The 21,211-nt window shown below is 42.1% G+C and overlaps 1 protein-coding gene across 2 annotated transcripts; it reads right to left on the reverse strand.

The window, feature by feature from the left end:
• Nucleotides 1-1,482: 1,482 nt before the first annotated feature.
• LOC121967256 (F-box protein SKP2A-like) lies at nucleotides 1,483-3,964 on the reverse strand. Of its 2 annotated transcripts, none has more exons than XM_042517362.1 (5): nucleotides 3,845-3,964; nucleotides 3,323-3,543; nucleotides 2,365-2,716; nucleotides 2,139-2,280; nucleotides 1,483-2,021 (listed from the first exon to the last, which is right to left on the reverse strand). In XM_042517362.1, exons 1-5 carry the CDS (start codon nucleotides 3,947-3,949, stop codon nucleotides 1,642-1,644), a joined length of 1,200 nt encoding a protein of 399 aa, XP_042373296.1. In that variant the 5' UTR covers nucleotides 3,950-3,964; the 3' UTR covers nucleotides 1,483-1,641. The 2 variants fall into 2 exon arrangements, with proteins under 2 accessions (XP_042373296.1, XP_042373305.1); XM_042517371.1 differs by having other exon boundaries at nucleotides 3,323-3,749; nucleotides 3,845-3,959.
• Nucleotides 3,965-21,211: the final 17,247 nt, after the last annotated feature.

The following is a 21,211-nucleotide window of genomic DNA, read 5'->3' on the forward strand; positions in this document are numbered from 1 at the left end:
TTGCCTCTGGCTAGGATTGAGCTGATCCCTCCTACACTAGGCCTGCTGCTAGAGAACTGTCACTGAAGTTATCTTCTAATATAGTTCACCTGCTCTAGATCAATGCCATTCTAAAATGACACTTGAAGCAGATTCTGATGGTAAAGTAACTCATGGTAAAGAGCATGCAACATAAGCAGCAGCTCCAACTGTAGGCCTCAAGCTTCTGAGCTTCTTCTAGCTGACCTAATAAGAGAGGCCTTGTGCTCATTACCTAGATCGAACTTTTTATTGTTTGTTGCCCAAATGTCATAGCTTTGTTGGAGGGGGAACTGTCAGATAAAAAATGGTGAGAACAAGCTGTCAGGCATTTTCTCAGTTTATTACTGTGATGAGCCAAACAGATGGGAAGAAACTGTTGAGGCAACCTTTTTATGAAAAAAAAAGAAAGGAAAATTGGGCTTTTGATGAAGGTGGACACGCATGCCATTTTGTTAGTAAAAAAGAAAATTCGGTCTTTAATTCATGCTCTTCTTTGTTTTTTTCCCCCCTTTTCACTAGGAGTTTTCCCTCTGATTTTTGCTTAAATTACTAGTATTTAGCCCAAGAAACTTATTTAGGAGATGTACATTATCACATAAGTTTGCATTGGTATTAACAATTGCAGTGTCTCATGATAATGTTGTTGCAGATTCAGGCTTTTTTTTTTAAATGTTAAAATGCTCAGCTTGACAAGTTAGCTGATCATATAACTGTCTATCGAGTGGCAGTTTATGATGTAACTCGAAGGGACACATTCACAAATCTTTCAGATATGAGCAAAGGAAATAGACCTTTATTCAACCAATCAGGATTGCATTAAAATGCTTGTTGGTAACAAGGTTGATAAGGTAACGTCACATATTTTTATGATTAAATTTTGTACAAAATAATGTACTGTTTGGTATAGATCAAGAAGGTATTAACTTTGCCAGGGAATATGGATGTTTGTTCCTGGAAAGTAGTGCAAAAACTCGTGTCAATGTGGAGCAATGCTTTGAGGAGCTTGTTTTAAAGGTATGCAAAGTAATTCCAAGCATCTACATGATAAGATTGGTCTCCCTCCCATGTACTCCTTCCTAGTAATCATTTTGCAAAAGTAAAGCTCTAGTAGGCATTTTTATGCAGATTTTGGAAACACCAAGCTCCTCAAGAAGATGCTTCGACCACCAGCTGTTGTTAATAGTTTGTTTGTCCTTCAACCTCTGGTTGTAATCATTTTTAAGTTTCCCCTTGATCGTTATAGGTTCATGTACAGTCAAATCCATTTGATTTGTGTTTCGCATACACAATTGGTTCTGATAAATTTCAGCCAGTGCAATTTTTATTTGATGATAGTGAAACTTGTTTGAATAATAAATTATAAATTTCCTTTAAAGGATGGTCTGAAATCCACGGTTCATTTTTGTGCTTTTGACTTGAGACAACTTAATCAATATCAGTCATACCTAACTCAGCTTACAATTGGGTTGGAAATTATTTTAGATATCAAGTGCATTTGGTTGCAACAGATAACACAGCTACATAGCATCAAACATACATAGATTCCTAAGTACCAACATACACCCCCAGTGCAAGAAACAAACAAGTTACCCAAGGCTAGCTAATTACATTCCAACCTGTTCAGTAAGGAGCATGGTGATCAGCTAACACAGTTGCCTCGGCATGGTTAGCACGAACAGCACAGGCACAATGCACAGAAGTGAGGCCGAGACAGCCACTGATGATGAGCGAATTCCTCTCAAGGCAGGTATGCAGTGATGGAAATGAGTCACAAACAGCTTGAACTGCAGAAGCTGTTAAGGCTGTGCACTGACTGATGTTGAGGTTCATCAACCCTTCTTCATTGCTGCTGCTGCTGCTTCTTTGCCAATACCCAAGTCGGCTCTTGCTGCTGTTATTTGCCAGAGAATACATAGCTTTGTCGGTGATGTTCTGGCAGTAATACAAGTCCAGAGATCTCAGGTGCAGGCAACAATTCGCTAGTGCAATCACGCTCTCGTCTGCACTGACAACCGAGAGAGGTAAGGAATGCTGATCCCGGCAGAAAATGTTACTCCAAATCATATGTGATGCTTTAGCAGATCACGACAAAGATGCATTAGCTATGTAAAGAATACCTGTAATGAGCACACAGCCACACAAGTCCAAATCCCTTAGATCAGGGCATCCAGATGCTAAACTGGTTACTCCTTTATCAGTGACACTTTCACACCAACCCAAATTCAAAGACTGTAATTGGCTGCAATGATGCGATATGGACTGCAGCAAACATATACATCAACCCACAAGAATTACAATGGCTATGCCATAAATATCTTACGAAATACAAGGGTATTAACATACCTGCAAAGCTGTGTCAGTTGCAGCTCTAACACATCCACAGAGATTCATCTTTTTCAGTTTTACACAGCAACTAGCAAGATATGCAAGGGCAGAGTGGCCGAAAGCAGAACATCCACTAATATTTAGTTTTGTTAGGTAAGGACAGCCGTTGCCTAGTGCATACAAAGATCTGTCAGTCAGCCTTAGGCTTTTGCTAAGGTCTAGTTCCTGCAATTCATGACAGTATTTAGCAACTATCTCAACAGCATTGTCCTCAAGTTGTGGAACATAATTTTGTCTAAGAGTCAAAACTTGAAGCTGTGGGAACTTGGGCACAAGTGACTGCACAAGAATGTTCATGTCTTTGTTGCACCTGCAATATAAAAACTTAATGGGAGTTACTGGAGAAGCCACTCCGAAATGAACACAGGAAGACAAGAAGCTACTGAAATCATACCCAATATGAAGGTTTCATTACAATAAAACAAAAAAGAATCCACCTATTACAGAAGATTGACACCTTCAGAAGCAGAACCAAGATAGCTCCTTACTTGCAATAATATCCAAAATAATTTCAAATACTTAAGAAGTTGGGCGCGACTCATTTGTCCTTTTTTGCCCACCTTGTTACCACTAGTCTTCCCAAGTTCCTAACTTCCTACGCACTTGGTGTGTCATGTTCACGAGAGAGAACATCAACACCTTGCTCAGTTTTTTGTAACCTTGTATAGTTTGAAACAACAGGAGAGTTTCTAATCATGCTGGTTCTCTGTTTTGTTTTATATAACACAAACCAAAGTATAAATATTTGTCAATATTTACCCATCTCAATCATGATTGCCAAACGCTACCCTTCAAAAAATCAACAAGCCCACTTCGATAATCCAATATGATCCATCATCATATTTACCTACCTGCCCAGTGAGCTCTTTAAACAGAATTGCAAGGGATATCAAACAACTAAAGCTAGAGAGTATACCATGATAATGAGAGATTCGTAAGTCCGATGGCATCTCTCCAACCAGTACAAACACATGAGGCTACCACCTCAATCTGCATGGCGCCATTGCTGTCTACAAGCGAAAGGATTCTCCGCAGCAGCTCCGCAGGAAGGTCCTTCCAATCCATCGTAACTGCAGCATCTGTCTCCATCTTCTTTCCAAAAGCAGACACCGCAACTAGCCTCGAGGTCTCCAGCACCTGGTTCCCGTCAAAATCAACTAAGAACCATCAAGCACGAGCCCTCCCGCCCACGAATACACGAGCAATCATAAACCCTAACTAGTGAAAGCAGGAAGAAACAAACAAGAGACTGATCGGAGCCATCGATTTATCCGATGGACCGTGAAAAAAACTCGAAACCTCCTCCCCCTTCAGTCTTCACCGAAAAAGAAAACACCACCAAACTCCAAAAAAAAAAAACAAAAAACACATCTTTGGGTTATCATCACGCAGGAACACGATCAAAATTCAGAATAATCGAGAGGAAAGGCGATCATACCGGCTGATGGAGGATCTGATCTGGTAAAGCTTTGATAGAGCTCGTCAGAGAGGGTTGGCTGGATCGGCCGAGGGCTGTGACTGGGAGGGGCGTTGCGATCTCCATGGAGGGGCGCGGCGTCCCGGCTGGTGTTGTCTTAATATAAAAAACCCGACGTGGCGATTGCAGGCGCGGGGCTTCGGACGGCCAACAAGACACGTGGCGGTTGGCAGAGTCGCTTCGTGGGCTCGACGAATCCAGGAGCCAGTCGTCCCCAAAACCGTGCCACGTTCGCAACAAGCAACGGCTGTGATGCGCGACGGCCACCGTATCAGGACAGAAAGCACGGGGCCACCCATCTGTTCTTGTGCCAGTAGGAATTTCCGTGTTTCAAAAAAATAAAGAAAATAAAATTTTCCTACGCTCTACGTACTAAATAATTTACACATTGCAAAACTATTATACAACAATTTTGTAATAATAAAAATTATTATATTAATTGTTTGATTTATACTGTTAACTGATTAAATTTGTTTCAAAATATTACGTGTCAAATCAATAATTTATTTTCTTTGTAATAGAATATAAAGTATGGATATAAATTTCCTGAAACGATAAGTATTAGCTAGATTTGTAAAATACTAAACTTAGCTATCATCTCTTATCAAAATACACTGACTGCTATTGTCTTTTAGCTTGATAAAAATGTAAATTGAAAACCTTTGAAAAGTGAAAATATTATCATATTATTTTATTGTTAGGAATATAAAAGGTGGATATATTACTATCCAATATCAAATATGAAAAGCTTACGAATACGACAAAAGGTAGAAACAAATAGCCCCAAATTTTCTTATCATGTTACTTAAAAGCTTTGCAGCATTATTGTAATGCTATCATGCAATGCAATGCAGCACTCAATTGCAACTTTGTGCTGTAGTCTTCCCTTTTGGAAGAATTAATTTTGTTACCCATCAATTGGGTTCACTGAACCTGGACCATTTTCATCACATCAATCATACAACTCTAATTTGTTTAAATTTTAATTGCAACATTGTGTTGTTATACCCTACCTTAAGTGGTGATTTAACAAGAGCAAAATACATTGCACTTCTTTTCACATGCCACTCTCATTTTGTTCCATTAGCTTTGCAAAGGCTTGAGGAAAATCTTTTGCAAATCATTTTTTTTTTTTTGGGGTTCGTCTATTGTAGCATCGTCATGAGATGCCATTTCAAAATGATTATACCGACTAAAGTATCATTTTAAAATTTTGAGACATGTCGACATATGAGTCATTATGAGACGGACAAAATTTAAATTTGTATAATGGTAATATTGGAAGATTGTTAACCTTCTTGGTTATTATTTAAATATAATTACATCCATAAAAGAAGTCATGCTTTTTCTCATGATATAACTAGTAGATTGTAGTAAAAGTTTCTTATAACATTATTGCTTTAGTGATGGATATCAAGGGAGATAGTGAAGTGATCCTAAAGCTAGTTTAAGGCTATGTTATTAAAAGTTCTTTAGTTTTAGTGATTTTGTAATGAGATTTTAACTTCACAATATGTCATGTGGCTAGTTTTTGCTATGGGACGGCATTAGAGGATCTCACGCTTGTAGACATAATGATTTCTAGGCTACGATATAAGTGGTTTATTAGGGAACAATCCACTTGAAATTACTCACGATGAGAAATCATTTGATAGTTCATTTAGTATCTATGAAATCCCATGTAGACAGATGCAACTAATCCTTAACACTTGATGTTTGGTTCCATGAAAGGGTTCCATGTGTACCCTTGCTATTACTTTGTTGCTAATCTTATAATGATGAGGCATTAATTAGTAGAGGACTATAATCACTCATAGTATATAGAGGAATCGAAGATTATATCACATGATAAATTTGATTAATGATTAGTGCAATTCAATTTGTGCACAGTGAAAATCAATTGAGAAGCGTTCTCGAGTTGGTTTACCTTTCATGGGTTATGGCTATATTAATTAAGTTCAAATTGGACAAGACCTATTGGGACAAATATGGTCCAAGTGTTAGGGGCACATCATGATATAAGATGATAAAATAATTGTAAAATACCGAAAAAGGACGAATAACCATAAGGAAATTTTTCGAAATTTTAAAAATTTTCTGGAAATTTTTCGGAGCTCGTATGACGAGTTTAAGAGGGATTAAATATTGAGCCTCGAGAAAGCTTGTTTAGACTACCCCATTTAAACGAAGAAATGTTTGATTTTCTTTTTATTTCTCCTTTTCTTTTTCTTTCCTTCCTTCGTTTCCTCATGCGCGGCCGAGCCGTCCCCGACGCCGAACCCGTGCCCGTGGCCTAAGCCATCGACACCGTCCGTTCCCCTCCTAACCGGCACCGCACGCGACGGTTTCTCCTTCCTCGTGTATAAGGCAGTGGCCAAGGGAAGCCTCACGCCTCTCCATCTTCTCCCGACGTCGAGCAATGCCGAAGCCGTCGACCACTTGTGCCCTAGATCTGTCTTCCGCCGTCGCTGTGAGGCCTGCATCGATCATCACCGGAGTGACCGAATCTTCCATTCTCTTCGCCCGATGCACTTCGACGCCACTCCCCTTTCTCCGACAACAGCAGCCGATCTCACACCTCGGCGCTACCCAACCACTGAGTCTCCAATCCCCTCATCTGGAGTTCCACTAGTCGTGCCCTCTCTGAATCGCCGCCCCACACGAATCGATCTTCGATCAAGGGGAAGATCCGAGCCCTAGGTTTGCTGGATTGGGATGCGGTCGATTTTTCAGACGAGTACCTTCTTCTTCCGTGCTTTTGATCTCAACAGCAGTGAGACCTAGCCGGCGGAGAGGGAACCGATGGGTAAGTCCGCTGGTTTGGGTTCTAGATTCGTTGAGATTTGGTTTTTATTTCATTTGCGCTAACTAGGAGATGCCTGGCAGTAACATCATAATAGCTCAGGCCACAGATCTCGGGCAGCAGTCGCCTTCCGTTAGCCTTTTCCGACAGCTACTTTTCCTTGCACTGGATGTAGATCAATAATAGGAGCTGAGAGGTTGAGGTAATGGAAACTATTTTGTTGCTGGAATTGTAGGTTTTCAGATTACTCTTCCTTAGTTCAGTTGCTTACTTGTTTCTAGTAGCAATCAGTTCCCCGTGTTCCAGCACAAATATGGCTGTGAATTGAGGTAAGGAGTAAGGTAATGAAATGAATATTATTTATGTGTTGAATTAGGTATGAGGTAGACTTCATGATTAGTATAATTGATTTAGGTTTGGATTATTAATCTAATGGGTTGATTGGGGATTAGGTAACTAACCTTAATTAATCGTTGGATTTAATTTAGGTAGGTTGAGGTTTAGGGTTTAGGGTTTTTCCTTAAATTGTTCTTAAGGATTTTATTTAGCTATTCATTTGAGTTGTAGCTAAATAAAAATGTATATATATTGGTGACACAAGACTTTGACGCGAGACGAGCATCTCGACGTTGGATTTGGACTGGATTGGTCTTTCTATTTGAGGCGGTACCTTGACTTATCCATTTTGATATGTCATATTGATATGCTTAGTAATATTTAACAAATAGTAATATTTATATTCATTTTTTGTATCGGTATGTCATTATCTATTACCTGAGCATGCTGTATTTATTTCCTGTTGTTGCATTTATGTTCCTTTGATTATATATGACCTTAAGGTAATGACATACCATGCCTTATTATGTTCAGGACACTGATTTATTTTATCATACCTGACCGGTGTACCTAGATCATATTATTTGATCCATATATCTTTTGGTACACATTTTGGTAGAGATGGATAGGATTAGAATATTTCCATGCTTAGTGTCATACATCATCTCGCATGATTGCATGCTGTGCGATTGTTGGCTCAATTATTGTTGAGCACATCGCCGGTTACATGGATCTGCACACACAACCACTCATGGGTTAGTGATTTTTATCAGGTAGGGTGTGTTACAGTAGGTTGCTCTGTCAAGGGCTTCGTTGATCCACTCATGGGTAGTGTGACGTAGTGTGATAGCAGGACAGGGATCCCTCCTCTGGGCTGACTCAGGGAGATGAGAGCATTGAGCTCCCCCACTTATGATTTGGGGTAAGGAGGATAGGTGTACTCTGACAACATTCCTTCCACTCGGTCACTCAGGAGCAGTGATGGCAGAGTGCACGGTAGTCATAACCCTACCCACTCGGTCTCACCATCGTGTGTGAGATGGCTGACTGGCGTCAGCGGTGACCAGGACATGCCATTGGCATCATACGCATTGATGCTTTTATTGCTTGTGGTTGTGGCACTTATTTGCTGCATATTTGGTGGATGCATATGCTTGACATGCATACAGGATTTATATACCTCTTAGTCTATTATCCATACACTAGGTCCTGGTTAGTACAGATATTCCTGTTCCTTAACATTTTTCATATGATATGTATATCTAGGAGGCTGTACGCATATTTATTATTAGTTGTTATTTCTTACTATGCACGTCAGTAGTTGCCCGCTGAGGAGTTGACTCACCCCGTTGATATTACTATTTCAGGTTGAGGCTATCTGGAGGATTTTCAATCGCTAGTCCACCTTGTAGATTGCAAGGATGTTGTTTGGTCTTTTGGTTTTCTTGTTATACTATCTAGACTATGTTTTAGATTTGTTCTGGATTTGCTCTATGGATATTGTATGGTTTTTCCTTTATTTGTCGATGAAGTTTTATTTGGATATGTTCTGCTACATGCCTGCTTGGACGACAGAAGAGGTGAGTTGATTTTATTTACGTCGTTGTGATTTGAGTTTTATGGGTGTAGTTAAGTAGGATATAAGATTTGAGTTTTATAGGTGTAGTTGAGTAGGATATTTGAGATGATTTCCTTATCGTTGCTTTAGTTTGGTTTGTTTACTATTATACTGCGTGGGTGCTTGCATAATATATATATTTATTGTTCTCGGGCGTGTTGGCCGAGGTATATGTGGCCCTGAGGGCATTATAGGAAGTTTCATATTGTCACCCGTACAGGGATGATGCTACCGAAATTTTTTCTAGCAGAGACTACCTGGGGCGTGACAATATTTTTAGTATCAGAGCGAGGTTTCTGATGCTTGGTTTTTTGTATTTTTAGTTGTGGCGAGTCAAGTTTTTGTGTGTTGGATTTTCGAAATAATCTGATACCAATTTTTTTGGTATCAAAGCTAGGTTTGCGAGTCAAACTGGGTATTTTTGGATTTGTACGGATTTCCGTTATGTTCTTTTTTCGGAATTCCGTTTTGGATTTATACAAATTTCCATCGATTTTCTCGTACAGGATTCCGAGGTTATATATGGGGGTTGGACAGCGACAGAACATCTCCTGATGGCAAATAGGTATAAAGGTAATTTTATAATTTTGTTACTTGTAGTAATATCTGAGTTATAACTTAACAGATATGAGGAGATCTACATGTGTATCTGCGATGAGAGGTGGTGCTGGACGACCACGTAAGAGGACTTTGGAATCTCTGGCAACGGGCTTGCTAGAGATGCCTACTGGGGTTGAGTCTGTCGGTTAGGGACAGACTCATGATACTGCGGGCGCGTCGGGCTCTCAGACTCCGGTGACTTCGTTAGAAGTACCCACCCATACATTATGCACTGTACCACCCGCGGCAAACCCGATACCTCCACCAGCAGAGCTTGCGGAGTACCCGACACCACCGCCACCTGGACCTACCATGTACTCGGCACATGCGCCCCTAGTGGCTACAGTGTACCCAGCACTAGCACCAGCGATACCGGTTGCTCCATTTCCGGTACCACCACCTACCGTACCTCCAACCGCGACCACTCATATCGACCCTGCAGTACCACCAGTGGTACATGCTCCAGCTTATGCAGCAGCATCGGGAGTACCTCCCCCGGTCTATCCAGCGGTACTACCTATACCACCAGCTCTAGGGATTCCGCAAGTTCCTGCGTCAATCCCTACGCACTTCACTAATATTGTCGTGGCACAAGCCCGGATTCCAGCATTGGCAGAGTTAATGAAGAGTTGATTCACACTATTCTGAGGAGAGACTGATCCGAGTGTGACCCAGTCCTGGATTGAGACTATGGAGCGGACCTTCTTCTACATGGCTTGCTCCGAGTGGGAGAAAGCAGAGCTGGTTGCTTTCCATTTATAGGATGAGGCCGACACTTGGTGGGTTATGCAGCGTTCCATCATAGGCGAGCAGAACATCACCTGTGCCAAATTCAGAGAGGCTTTTGAGAGCTGCTACTTCCCACGGGCATATCAGATGACTCGCCGATAGGATTTTCTAAGTTTGCGACAAAACAATCGCTCGGTGACAGAGTACAATGCTGAGTTTAATCGGTTGGCCAGATTTTGTCCAGAACTAGTTACTGAGGACAGTTCCTGTATGCATCAGTTTATTCAGAGATTGGATGGACATCTGCAAGTAAAGCTTGCAGATTTTGGGAACTCATCTTACATAGAGACATTGGACCGAGCCCTTATGATTGAGTCAGCTCACCAGAGAGTGTATCGGGACAAGAAAAGGAAGCAGATAGGTCAGATATCAGGGCAGATCCAGCAGGCACAGGCGACCGGACAGCAACAGAGTGGTCGTAGTCGGCTAGGTCAGGGAATTTCTGGGGCATCTGGTCAGCCTCAGAAGGTGAGGCGGTCTTCATCAGGATGTTTCCGACCTCTTCAACAGACCCAAAAACAACCCGCCAATGACATCCACTACACCCGGTGTGGATCCAAAGAGCACACCACATCAGCCTGCACCCTGGGACAGTCAGTTTACTATTATTGCAAACTGTCCGAGCACCTGAGCCGAGATTGTTTGCTGAAGGCTCAGCATATTGCTTCCGGAGTTTCTGGTCATGGAGTTAAGGTCAGTTAGATAGGGACTCAACAAAGCGGGCACAGAGCCCAAACTTCACATCGTCAGCAGAGGATAGCTCCCCCTGCAGCAGCTGCATATGGAATGCATGGAAAGGAGCATCCCAGTGCCCTCATAGTACCACAGAGTTCTATCGTGGGATCTCCATATCAGCTGCAGCCTCAGCCCTTAGTCCATTATTGGCAGTCCCAACCTCTGGTTCAGTACCAGACGCAGCCACAACCACTGGTTCAGTACCAGACGCAGCCACAACCACTGGTTTAGTACCAGGCACAGTCACAGCCACCAGTATAGTATTAGTCGCAGTCCTCTGTTCCACCTCTGGCCCCATATCCAGCACTGCCTCAGTGGCCAGCTCCTGCTCAAATGTAACTACCGCTGGCAGCGCTACCACCTCCACCTCCGCCAGAGACTGGATGGATTCATGCGGTCACCAGAGAGGATGCGCAGCGGGCCGACGGATCCATTTTCCGCGGTACGATTTCCATTTATGCCTTATCTGCTGATATGCTGATAGATACTGGTAGCTCGCATTCTTTTATATCCCGTACCTTTATGAGGGAGATTGGTAGATTACCCATTTTTAGACCACAGTGACTGACCGTCTCTCTACCGTCGGGTGATACTTTGAACGTCACCCAGGAGGTCAGAGGTTGCCCATTAGATTTTGGCAACATGATACTTACGGTAGATCTTTTAGTACTGGAAATGGTCGAGTTTGATATTATTCTTGGCATGAATTAGCTGTCAGCATATCATGCCACTGTTGATTTCCAGACGAGGGTGGTCATATTCTGACCTCCGAACCAACCCTCGTGGGATTTCACTAGTATCAGAGACGACGGTATATCGACTATTTCAGCGATTCAAGCTCAGAAGCTGCTGTCGCATGGCTGTCAGGGTTTTCTGTTATCTTTGATTCATACTGAAGATGACAGTAGTTCTCAACTCTTTGACGTTCTAGTAGTCCGAGAGTATCCGGATATATTTCCAGAGGAGCTACTAGGTTTGCCTCCAAGAAGGCAAGTGGAGTTTGCTATTGAGTTGATTCCGGGAATCGCGCTGACATCGAAAGCTCCTTACCGTATGACCCAAAATAGTTGAATGAACTGAAGGTTTAACTCCAAGAGCTTTTAGACAGGGGATTTATACGCCCTAGTGCTTCTCCGTGGGGTTCTCCGGTATTATTTGTCAAGAAAAAGGATGGTACTCTGAGCTTGTGCATAGATTATAGACAGCTAAATGCAGTGACCGTCAGAAATAAGTACCCCTTACCTCGGATCAAGGATTTATTTGATTAGCTCAGAGATACATCAGTGTATTCTTAGATTGATCTGCGGTCCGGATACCATCAGTTGAGAGTCAAAGAATCTGATATTCAACAGACAACATTCCATACCAGATACGACTATTATGAGTTTTTGGTAATGCCATTTGGGCTTACCAATGCTCCAACGGTATTTATGGATTTGATGAACCGCGTTTTCCTGAAGTATCTTGATAAGTTTGTTATCATTTTCATCGATGACATATTGATCTACTCGCGTCCCGAGGAGGAACATGCATAGCATCATCGCACAGTCTTAGAGACTCTTTGACGACATCAGCTATATGCGAAGTTCAACAAGTGTGCCTTCTGGCTATCTTCAGTCGTTTTCTGGGTCATGTGGTCTCTAGCTGAGGTATTTCAATAGACCCTTAGAAGATTGAGGCTGTCACCAGCTGGGAGCAGCTGAAATCAGTACAGGAGATCCGTAATTTCTTGGGATTGGCAGGATATTACAGACGTTTTGTCAATGGGTTCTCCCGCATAGCTATGCCACTGACACGCCTGACCAAGAAAGGAGTGACGTTCATGTGGTCCGAGGCCTACGAGACCAGCTTCCAGGAGCTGAAGCAGAGATTATTGTCGACTCCGGTGTTGGTTTTGCCCGCCGGAGATGATGGATTCGTAATTTACACTGACACATCTCTTCAGGGTTTGGGCACTGTTCTGATGCAGCACGACAGAGTAGTCTCCTATACTTCTCGTCAGTTAAAGGACCATGAGAAGAACTACCCTGTACATGATATGGAGATAGCCGCCATCATCTTTGCTTTGAAGATTTAGCAGCATCATCTGTACGACATTACCTTTGAGATTCTCACGGATCATAAGAGTCTCAAATATATTTTTACCTAGAAGGAACTTAATCTCCGACAGAGATGGATGGATTTCCTGAAGGATTACAATTGTCCCATTAGCTATCACCCGGGGAAAGCTAATGTGGTTGCCGATGCACTCAGCAGGAAGTCCAGAGGGACTTTGGCTTGCCATCGAGCTTCAGTCACGGACTTGATTCAGGGTTTCTCCGAGTTGGGCCTTGAGGAGCAGGGACAGACAGAGAGAGTTGTTTTGGTTACTATGGTTACTCAGTCGTTGATCAGGACGAGGATCCGAGAGGCCCAGACCGGTGATCAGTATTTTCAGTTCATTGGCAGCCAGATAGCTTCTGGACAGCAGACAGGGTTCACCCTAGATGATGTGAGTATTATATATTTCCGAGGCTGATTATACATACCTCCATCTCATCCGGTCAGGGAGGAGTTACTTCAGGAGGCTCATCGCTCCCGATTTGCTATCCACCCAGGCGAGACCCGCATGTATCGGGATTTGAGGGTTCCTATTGGTGGAACGACATGAAGAAAGATATCACGAAATTCGTAGCTAGATGTCTTGTCTGCCAGCAGGTGAAGGCTGAGCACCAGAGACTTACCAGATTACTTCAGCGGATTCCTATTCCTGAGTGGAAATGGGAACACATTACCATGGATTTTGTGGTGGGTTTGCCTAGGACACGACGGGTCATGACGCGATTTGGGTAATCGTTGATCGATTAACCAAATCGGCACACTTCTTAGCGATCCGGAAGATTGATTTCCTGGATCGATTGGCAGATATGTATTGCCTAGAGATCATCAGATTACATGGTGTTCCTTTGAGTATTATTTTGGATAGGGGCCCTCGGTTCACGCCTCAATTCTGGCAGAGTCTGCAGGAGGCATTGAGCACTCAACTCCGTTTCAGTACAGCTTTCCATCCACAGACTGATGGACAGTCAGAGCGGACCATTTAGACTCTAGAGGACTTACTGAGGTCTTGTGTATTAGATTTTGGAGGCAGTTGGGAGGACCATTTACCATTGGAAGAGTTCGCCTACAATAACAACTTTCATTCGGCTATCCAGATGGCACCGTTTGAAGCGTTGTATAGTAGGTCTTGTCGGACACCCACCCTCTGGGAGGAGGTTGGAGAGACCCAGCTGTTAGGGCCTCATAGAGCTCAGCAGGAGGTAGAGTTGGTCCATACTATCAGATGGAGGATGTCAGAGGTGCAGAACTGCCAGAAGAGTTATGTGGATCGGAGACGGAGACCCCTGGAGTTCTCTATTGGCGACCATGTTTTTCTGCGAGTCTCACCCACGAAAGGGGTGAAGAGATTTGACTTCAGAGGTAAGCTAGCTCTGCGATACATTGGACCTTTCCAGATATTGGAGAGGATTGGAGCTGTAGCTTATCGTCTGACACTACCACCGTCCCTGGCAGGCGTTCACGACATATTCCATGTGTCTATCCTGAGGAGATATATATCCGACCCGACACATGTACTGACAGATATATCAGTTCCTATTCAGTCCGACGTTACCTACGAGGAGGTTCTGGTATGGATTCTGGACTAGAAAGAGCCTCAAGTGTGGAACAAGACTATCCGACTAGTTAAAGTCGGTTGGCAACATCATTTTGACGAGGAGGCTACCTGAGAGCTCGAGGATACGATTCGAGCTCGATACCCCTATCTTTTCACTTAAGGTATGTGGGTTAATTTTCCATTCAAAATTTATACTATATATCTATTGTTAGTACTTGCTGATGGTAGATAACAAAATTTGGTGATCAAATTTTTATTAGTAGGGGAGAATGTAAAATACCAAAAAAGGGCGAATAACCATAAGGGAATTTTCTAAAATTTTTAGATTTTTTTGGAAATTTTCGGAGCTCGTATGACGAGTTTAAGGGGGATCAAATATTGGGCCCCGGGAAAGCCTATTTAGGTTACCCCATTTAAACGAGGAAATGTTTGATTTTCTTTTTATTTCTCTTTTTTCTTTCTTTTTCTTTCCTTCTTTTCCTCACACGCGCCCGAGCCGTCCCCGACGCCGAACCCGTGCCCGTGCCCTAAGCCATTAACGCTGTCCGTTCCCTTCCTAACCGATGCCACATGCGACGGTTTCTCCTTCCTCGTGTATAAGGCAGTGGCCAAGGGAAGCCTCACGCCTCTCCATCTTATCCCGACGCCGAGCAGTGCTGAAGCCGTCGTTCGCTTGTGACCTATATCTGTCTTTCGCCGCCGCTGTAAGGCCTGCACCGACCATCACCGGAGTGACCGAATCTTCCATTCTCTTCGCCCGACGCACTCCGACGCCACTCCCCTTTCTCCGACAACAGCAGCCGATCTCACACCTCGACACTGTCCAACCTGCCGAGCCTCCAATCCTCGCATCTGGAGTTCCACCAGTCGTACCCTCTCTGAATCGTTGCCCCCGCACGAATTGATCTTCTATCAAGGGGAAGATCCGAGCCCTTGATTTGCTGGATTGGGCTGCGGTCGATTTTCTAGACGAGTACCTTCTTCTTCCGTGCTTTTGATCTCAATAGCAGTGAGACCTAGCTGCCGGAGAGGGAACCGATGGGTAAGTCCGCTGGTTTGGGTTCTAGATTCGTTGAGATTTGGTTTTTATTACATTTGCGCTAACTAGGAGATGCCTGGCAGTAACGTCATAATAGCTCAGGCCACAGATCTCGGGCAGCAGTCACCTTCCGTTAGCCTTTTCCGGTAGCTACTTTTCCTTGCACTGGCTGCAGATCAATAATAGGAGATGAGAGGTTGAGGTAATGGAAACTATTTTGTTGCTGGAATTATAGGTTTTCAGATTACTCTTCCTTAGTTCAGTTGCTTACTTGTTTCTAGTAGCAATCAGTTCCTCGTGTTCCAGCACAAATATGGCTGTGAATTGAGGTAAGGAGTAGGGTAATGAAATGAATATTATTTATGTGTTGAATTAGGTATGAGGTAGACTTCATGATTAGTATAATTGATTTATGTTTGGATTATTAATCTAATGGGTTGATTGGGGATTAGGTAACTAACCCTAATTAACCGTTGGATTTAATTTAGGTAGGTTGAGGTTTATGGTTTAGGGATTTTCCCTAAATTGTTCTTAAGGATTTTATTTAGCTATTCATTTGAGTCGTAGGTAAATAAAAATGTATATATATTGGTGACACAAGACTTTGACGCGAGACGAGCATCTCGACGTCGGATTTGGACTGGATTGGACTTTCTATTTTAAGTGGGTACCTTGACTTATCTATTTTGATATGCCATATTGACATGCTTAGTAATATTTAACGAATAGTAATATTTATGTTCATTTTTGCATTAGTATGTCATTATCTATTACCTGAGCATGCTATATTTATTTTCTGCTATTGCATTCATGTTCCTTTGATTATATATGACCTTAAGGTAATGACATACCATGCCTTATTATGTTCAGGACACTGATTTATTTTACCATACATGACCGGTGTACTTACATCATATTATTTGATCCATATATCTTTTGGTACACATTTTGGTAGAGATGGATAAGATTAGGATATTTCCATGCTTAGTGTCATGCATCATCTCGCATGATTGCATGTTGTGCGATTGTTGGCTCCATTATTGTTGAGCGCATCGCAGGTTACATGGATCTACACACACAACCACTCATGGGTTAGTGATTTTTATCAGGTAGGGTGTGTTGCAGCAGGTTGCTCTGTCAAGGGCTCCATTGGTCCACTCATGGGTAGTGTGACGCAGCGTGGTAGCATGATAGGGATCCCTCCTTTGGACTGGCTCAGGGAGATGAGAGCATTGAGCTCCCCCACTTATGATTTGGGGTAAGGAGGATAGATAGATGTATTCCGACAGCATCCCGTCCACTCGGTCACTCAAGAGCAATGATGGTAGAGCGCACGGTTATCACAACCTTACCCACTCGGTCTCACCATCGTGTGTGAGATGGATGACTGGCGTCAGGGGTGACCAGGATATGTCATTGGTATCATGCGCATTGATGCATTTATTGCTTGTGGTTGCTGCACTTATTTGCTGCATATTTGGTGGATGCATATGCTTGACATGCATACAGGATTTCTATACATCTCGGTCTATTATCCATACACCAGGTCCTGGTTAGTACAGATATTCCTGTTCCTTACAGTTTAACATTTTTCATATGATATGTATATCTAGGAGACTGTACGCATATTTATTATTAGTTGTTATTTCTTACTATGCATGTCAGTAGTTACCCACTGAGGAGTTGACTCACCCCGTTGATATTACTATTTCAGGTTGAGGCTGTCTGGAGGATTTCCAGTCGCTAGTCCCTCCTACAGATTTCAAGGATGTTGTTTGGTCTTTTGGTTTTCTTATTATACTATCCAGACTATGTTTTAGACTTGTTCTAGATTTGCTCTATAGATATTGTATGGTTTTACTTTATTTGTTTATGGGGTTTTATTTGGATATGTTCTGCTACATGCCTGCTTGGACGGTAGAAGAGGTGAGTTGATTTTATTTACGTCATTGTGATTTGAGTTTTATGAGTGTAGTTGAGTAGGATATTTGAGATGATTTCCTTATCGTTACTTTAGTTTGGTTTGTTTACTATTATACTGCGTGGGTGCTTGCATAATATATATATATATATATATATATATATATATATATATATATATATATATATATATATATATATATATATATATATATATATATATATATATATATATATATATATATATATATATATATATATATATATATATATATATATATATATTGTTCCGGCCGTGTTGGCCGAGGTATATGTGGCCCTGAGGGCATTGTAGGAAGTTTCATATTATCACCCATACAGGGGAGATGCTGCCGAAATTTCTTCTGGCAGAGACTACCTAGGGTGTGACAATAATTGCATTGCACAATAATCATTCTATGATGTGCTTTTGAGGATACTTTCACTTTCGAGGTAGGGAGTAGTTTTGATATCTTGCAAGAGGCCAATATGGACTTTTGTTCCTAAACCAATGAAGAAGGTCTTCATCCAGGATGAAAGTGTTTTGTTGTCACACACACTAAGATCAAACACTTGACATATAATTTCTTATAACCATGAGAGAAGAGACATTTAACTATTAGTTGTCTCAACTCATAAATTAGATAATTAAAGAAGTTAATTATGTTAATTAATGTTGGGTTAACTTGGGGCATTTTTGAAATGTTAATTTGGAGAGTCTTGTTACAAAATTAAAGGTTAATTTGTATGGATGGATTTAGAGGTTAAATTGAAAATTAATCAAAGATTAATTTAATTTTAATTTGGACCAAATTTAAAAAATTATGTGGATATGTGATGTGTGTGATTCATACCTATATTTTTTTTAATCATATTTTATAGGCATTTATTATATTATAGGAGTATATTTAGATAAACTTCTAGTATTTGTATTCATTTCATGATTTTAATTTAGATGTTAGGTGAAGATTTTAGTGTTTAGACCACATTATGTTGGTGCAAGGAGCACTAGACGATCAAACCTAAGTTTTGATAATGACAAAGGGTTCTAAGTTAAGTGTTATTATTATTCTAACAAGTTAAATTGAGTGTGTAAGAAAGTCCTAAGTGATCTTAGGCAAAGGGAAAATCCTACCTACGGTTAGACAACGAAGTCCTGATCTGGAGGACTAGACAAAATTTTGGCAGATCAAGGACATTGGGCAAAATCCTAGAGTCGAGGATGCTAGGTAAAAGTCCTGGGGGTTGCGGACACCAGGCGGAAGACTAGACATGTCAGACATCGGGCGTCTAGCATGAAGTCCTGATATCTCAGGCCCTGAGCCAAAGTTCAGATGGTCTAGAGGACCGGTCTAGCAAAAGGTAATCTCTCCTGAGAGGAGTAGGTAAGGATGCGTTCCTCGAAGAGGGAACAGTAGACGTTGATCTGACTTAGAGTTTCCACGAAACTCAAAGTCAAGATCGGACAGTGTAGAGGCTATCAAATTCATACTTTATATATATTGTTTATTGCCTAGACTAACTCTTTTTTTACAGAAAGTGATGTGCTGGAGGTGATCTGGGCACTTGGAGCTGCTCTGGGTGCTCGGGCGCCCGGAGGTGATCCAACGCTTGGAGGTAATCTGGGTGTTCGGAGGCTGCTCTGGGTGCCCGGGCAAGCTTCAGTGAAGCAACAGCTCGGGCATCCTGGTGGTCTGGGTGCCTGGACGGCCAAAATTTGATTGACACATTGAGCTGGAGCGTGACAACTGGCCTACCCATGTCAACGGTTTAGGCGCCCAGAGAGGGTCCAAACGTTCAGACGTGGATAAACTTCAAGGATGAAGTTTCAATGAGAGCTCATTACGTTAGCACAGTCCAAGCACTCGGGAGGGGATCCAGGCGCCGGGAAGGGGCTATAAAAAGAGGATTCGACCAGCAGCTTCAACACATCATTCCAATCATCTTCCACTCTTGCACGCTGCTTAGAAAAATGCTTTTATGCCACCTAAACGCTGCTCCGACGACCGAAGGCTTGATTCTTCAAATATGTAGATCGTCCGTACATTTAATTTATTTTAGTTCTTCAAAAGTTATAAATCTTTACTTGTATTATTTTGAGCTGATAGTTATTTCCCATTGAAAGCACTCAACGAGTACGACCGCGCCTTGGAATAGGAGTCGTCACATGCTCTGAACCAAGTAAATCTTTGTCTTATTAGCGTTGTGTTTTCTTTTCTTTATTTCATTGCCGCTTATCTCTCAAAAGTTTTCAAATGAACATGAAAGCCATGAGCGCTATTCAGCCCCTTATAGTGCAATGCTCCTATAATTGGTATCAAAGTAGGGCCGCTTCGAATCGGTGAAACCACCGTTCAAGTAATTTTTTATGGATTGTTTTTAAATTTTGAGAATCGATCAGAGTCGATTGGAATTGGTACGATTACCCCTTCCGACAATTTTTTTTGCATTCGAGTTTTTTGTTTCTCGAGGTTGGTGCAACACCACTCGAGTTCTTTAGTTTTTCATAATCTCTTTATACTACACTGATAATCCAAAACTAAGTCTTGGGACAAGTCTCTGTTGGTGATCTTGTGGCCTGCTAGAAGGGGAGTTGAATAGCTAAGTCAGCCCCAAGTCGATTACTTCTCTACAAGAAGGTTAGTGCGTAGCGGAATATACTAAAACAACAAAAACAATAAAGAAATAACACAAACGCTAACAAGATCGATGTAACATGGTTTGGAGATTGCTTGCTCCTACTCCACATCTTGTCCTTGAGGTAGACGATCCCTTAATCTTTCTGTGGACTAGTCCTCGACAATCTCCGGCTAGAGCTTTCTCTTTCTCAATGGCGCAAACCTCTCACAATGCTCTCTTTCTCTTTACAAGATGAAGTTTAGGTTGTGGAGGAAGAGAGTAGGCTTTGGAAGCTTGGAGGCAAAGACTAGGAGAGTTTCAATCAAAACCAATAACCTCCTTTAATGCCCCAAGCTTCCTATAAATAAGAGGAGAGAGTTGAAAAACAAATCAACTCATCAACTCATCTCGACACTAGTCGACTGGTCCATGCACCAGTCTACTGATGTAGCAGTTGGACACAGCCAACGACACTCTGTAGAATCCACGATCCTACCAATGACCATATACCAGTCGACTGGTGTCAACACCAGTCGACTGATCTTCACAGCCAACGAGCATATAACATTTCTGTGCTCTTGTGAATTTGGACCAGTCGATTGATACCTTACATTCACTCACACTCATCCTTTCTGGAGTCGCCCTTGAAGTCCTCTTCCTCGGCCTTCGTCCCTCAGATGCACCTGAGCCCGTAGCTCCTTTCCGTACCATCCTTCACATTGCCTTGAAGTCTGCTTCCTTCAGCTCTACTCCATTACTCCTCGTTTGGAAATCCCTCGGATATCTTCCACACCATCCTTTACCGACTCAAGGATCTAAGCCTTTGGATGAGCTTTTGCTCATGTGTGTTCACTAAGTCCTGCAAGACTCAAACACATATCAAACCAATATGAAAGCCTAACTTATACTCTTTGACACACACATCAAAATCATGATCATACTGATCAAACCTAGGTCGATTGCACCAACAATCTCCTTATTTTATTGCGTGCAAGACTTTTTTTTTAAAATGACATACCAAGAAGGCTATAGCATCGTATGCCCACCACTATTCTCCGGCGAAGATTTCAATTACTAGAAGAGTCGAATGAAGTACCACCTGAAAACTCAAGTCGAAATGTGGATCATCCAAACTAGCTTCTCACTTCCACTCGACGACATCGAAAAACTAGTATTATGTGAAAACTAGGACCAAT

This window comes from Zingiber officinale, chromosome 1B (genome assembly GCF_018446385.1).
Source record: "Zingiber officinale cultivar Zhangliang chromosome 1B, Zo_v1.1, whole genome shotgun sequence".
Taxonomy (NCBI): Eukaryota; Viridiplantae; Streptophyta; class Magnoliopsida; order Zingiberales; family Zingiberaceae; genus Zingiber; species Zingiber officinale.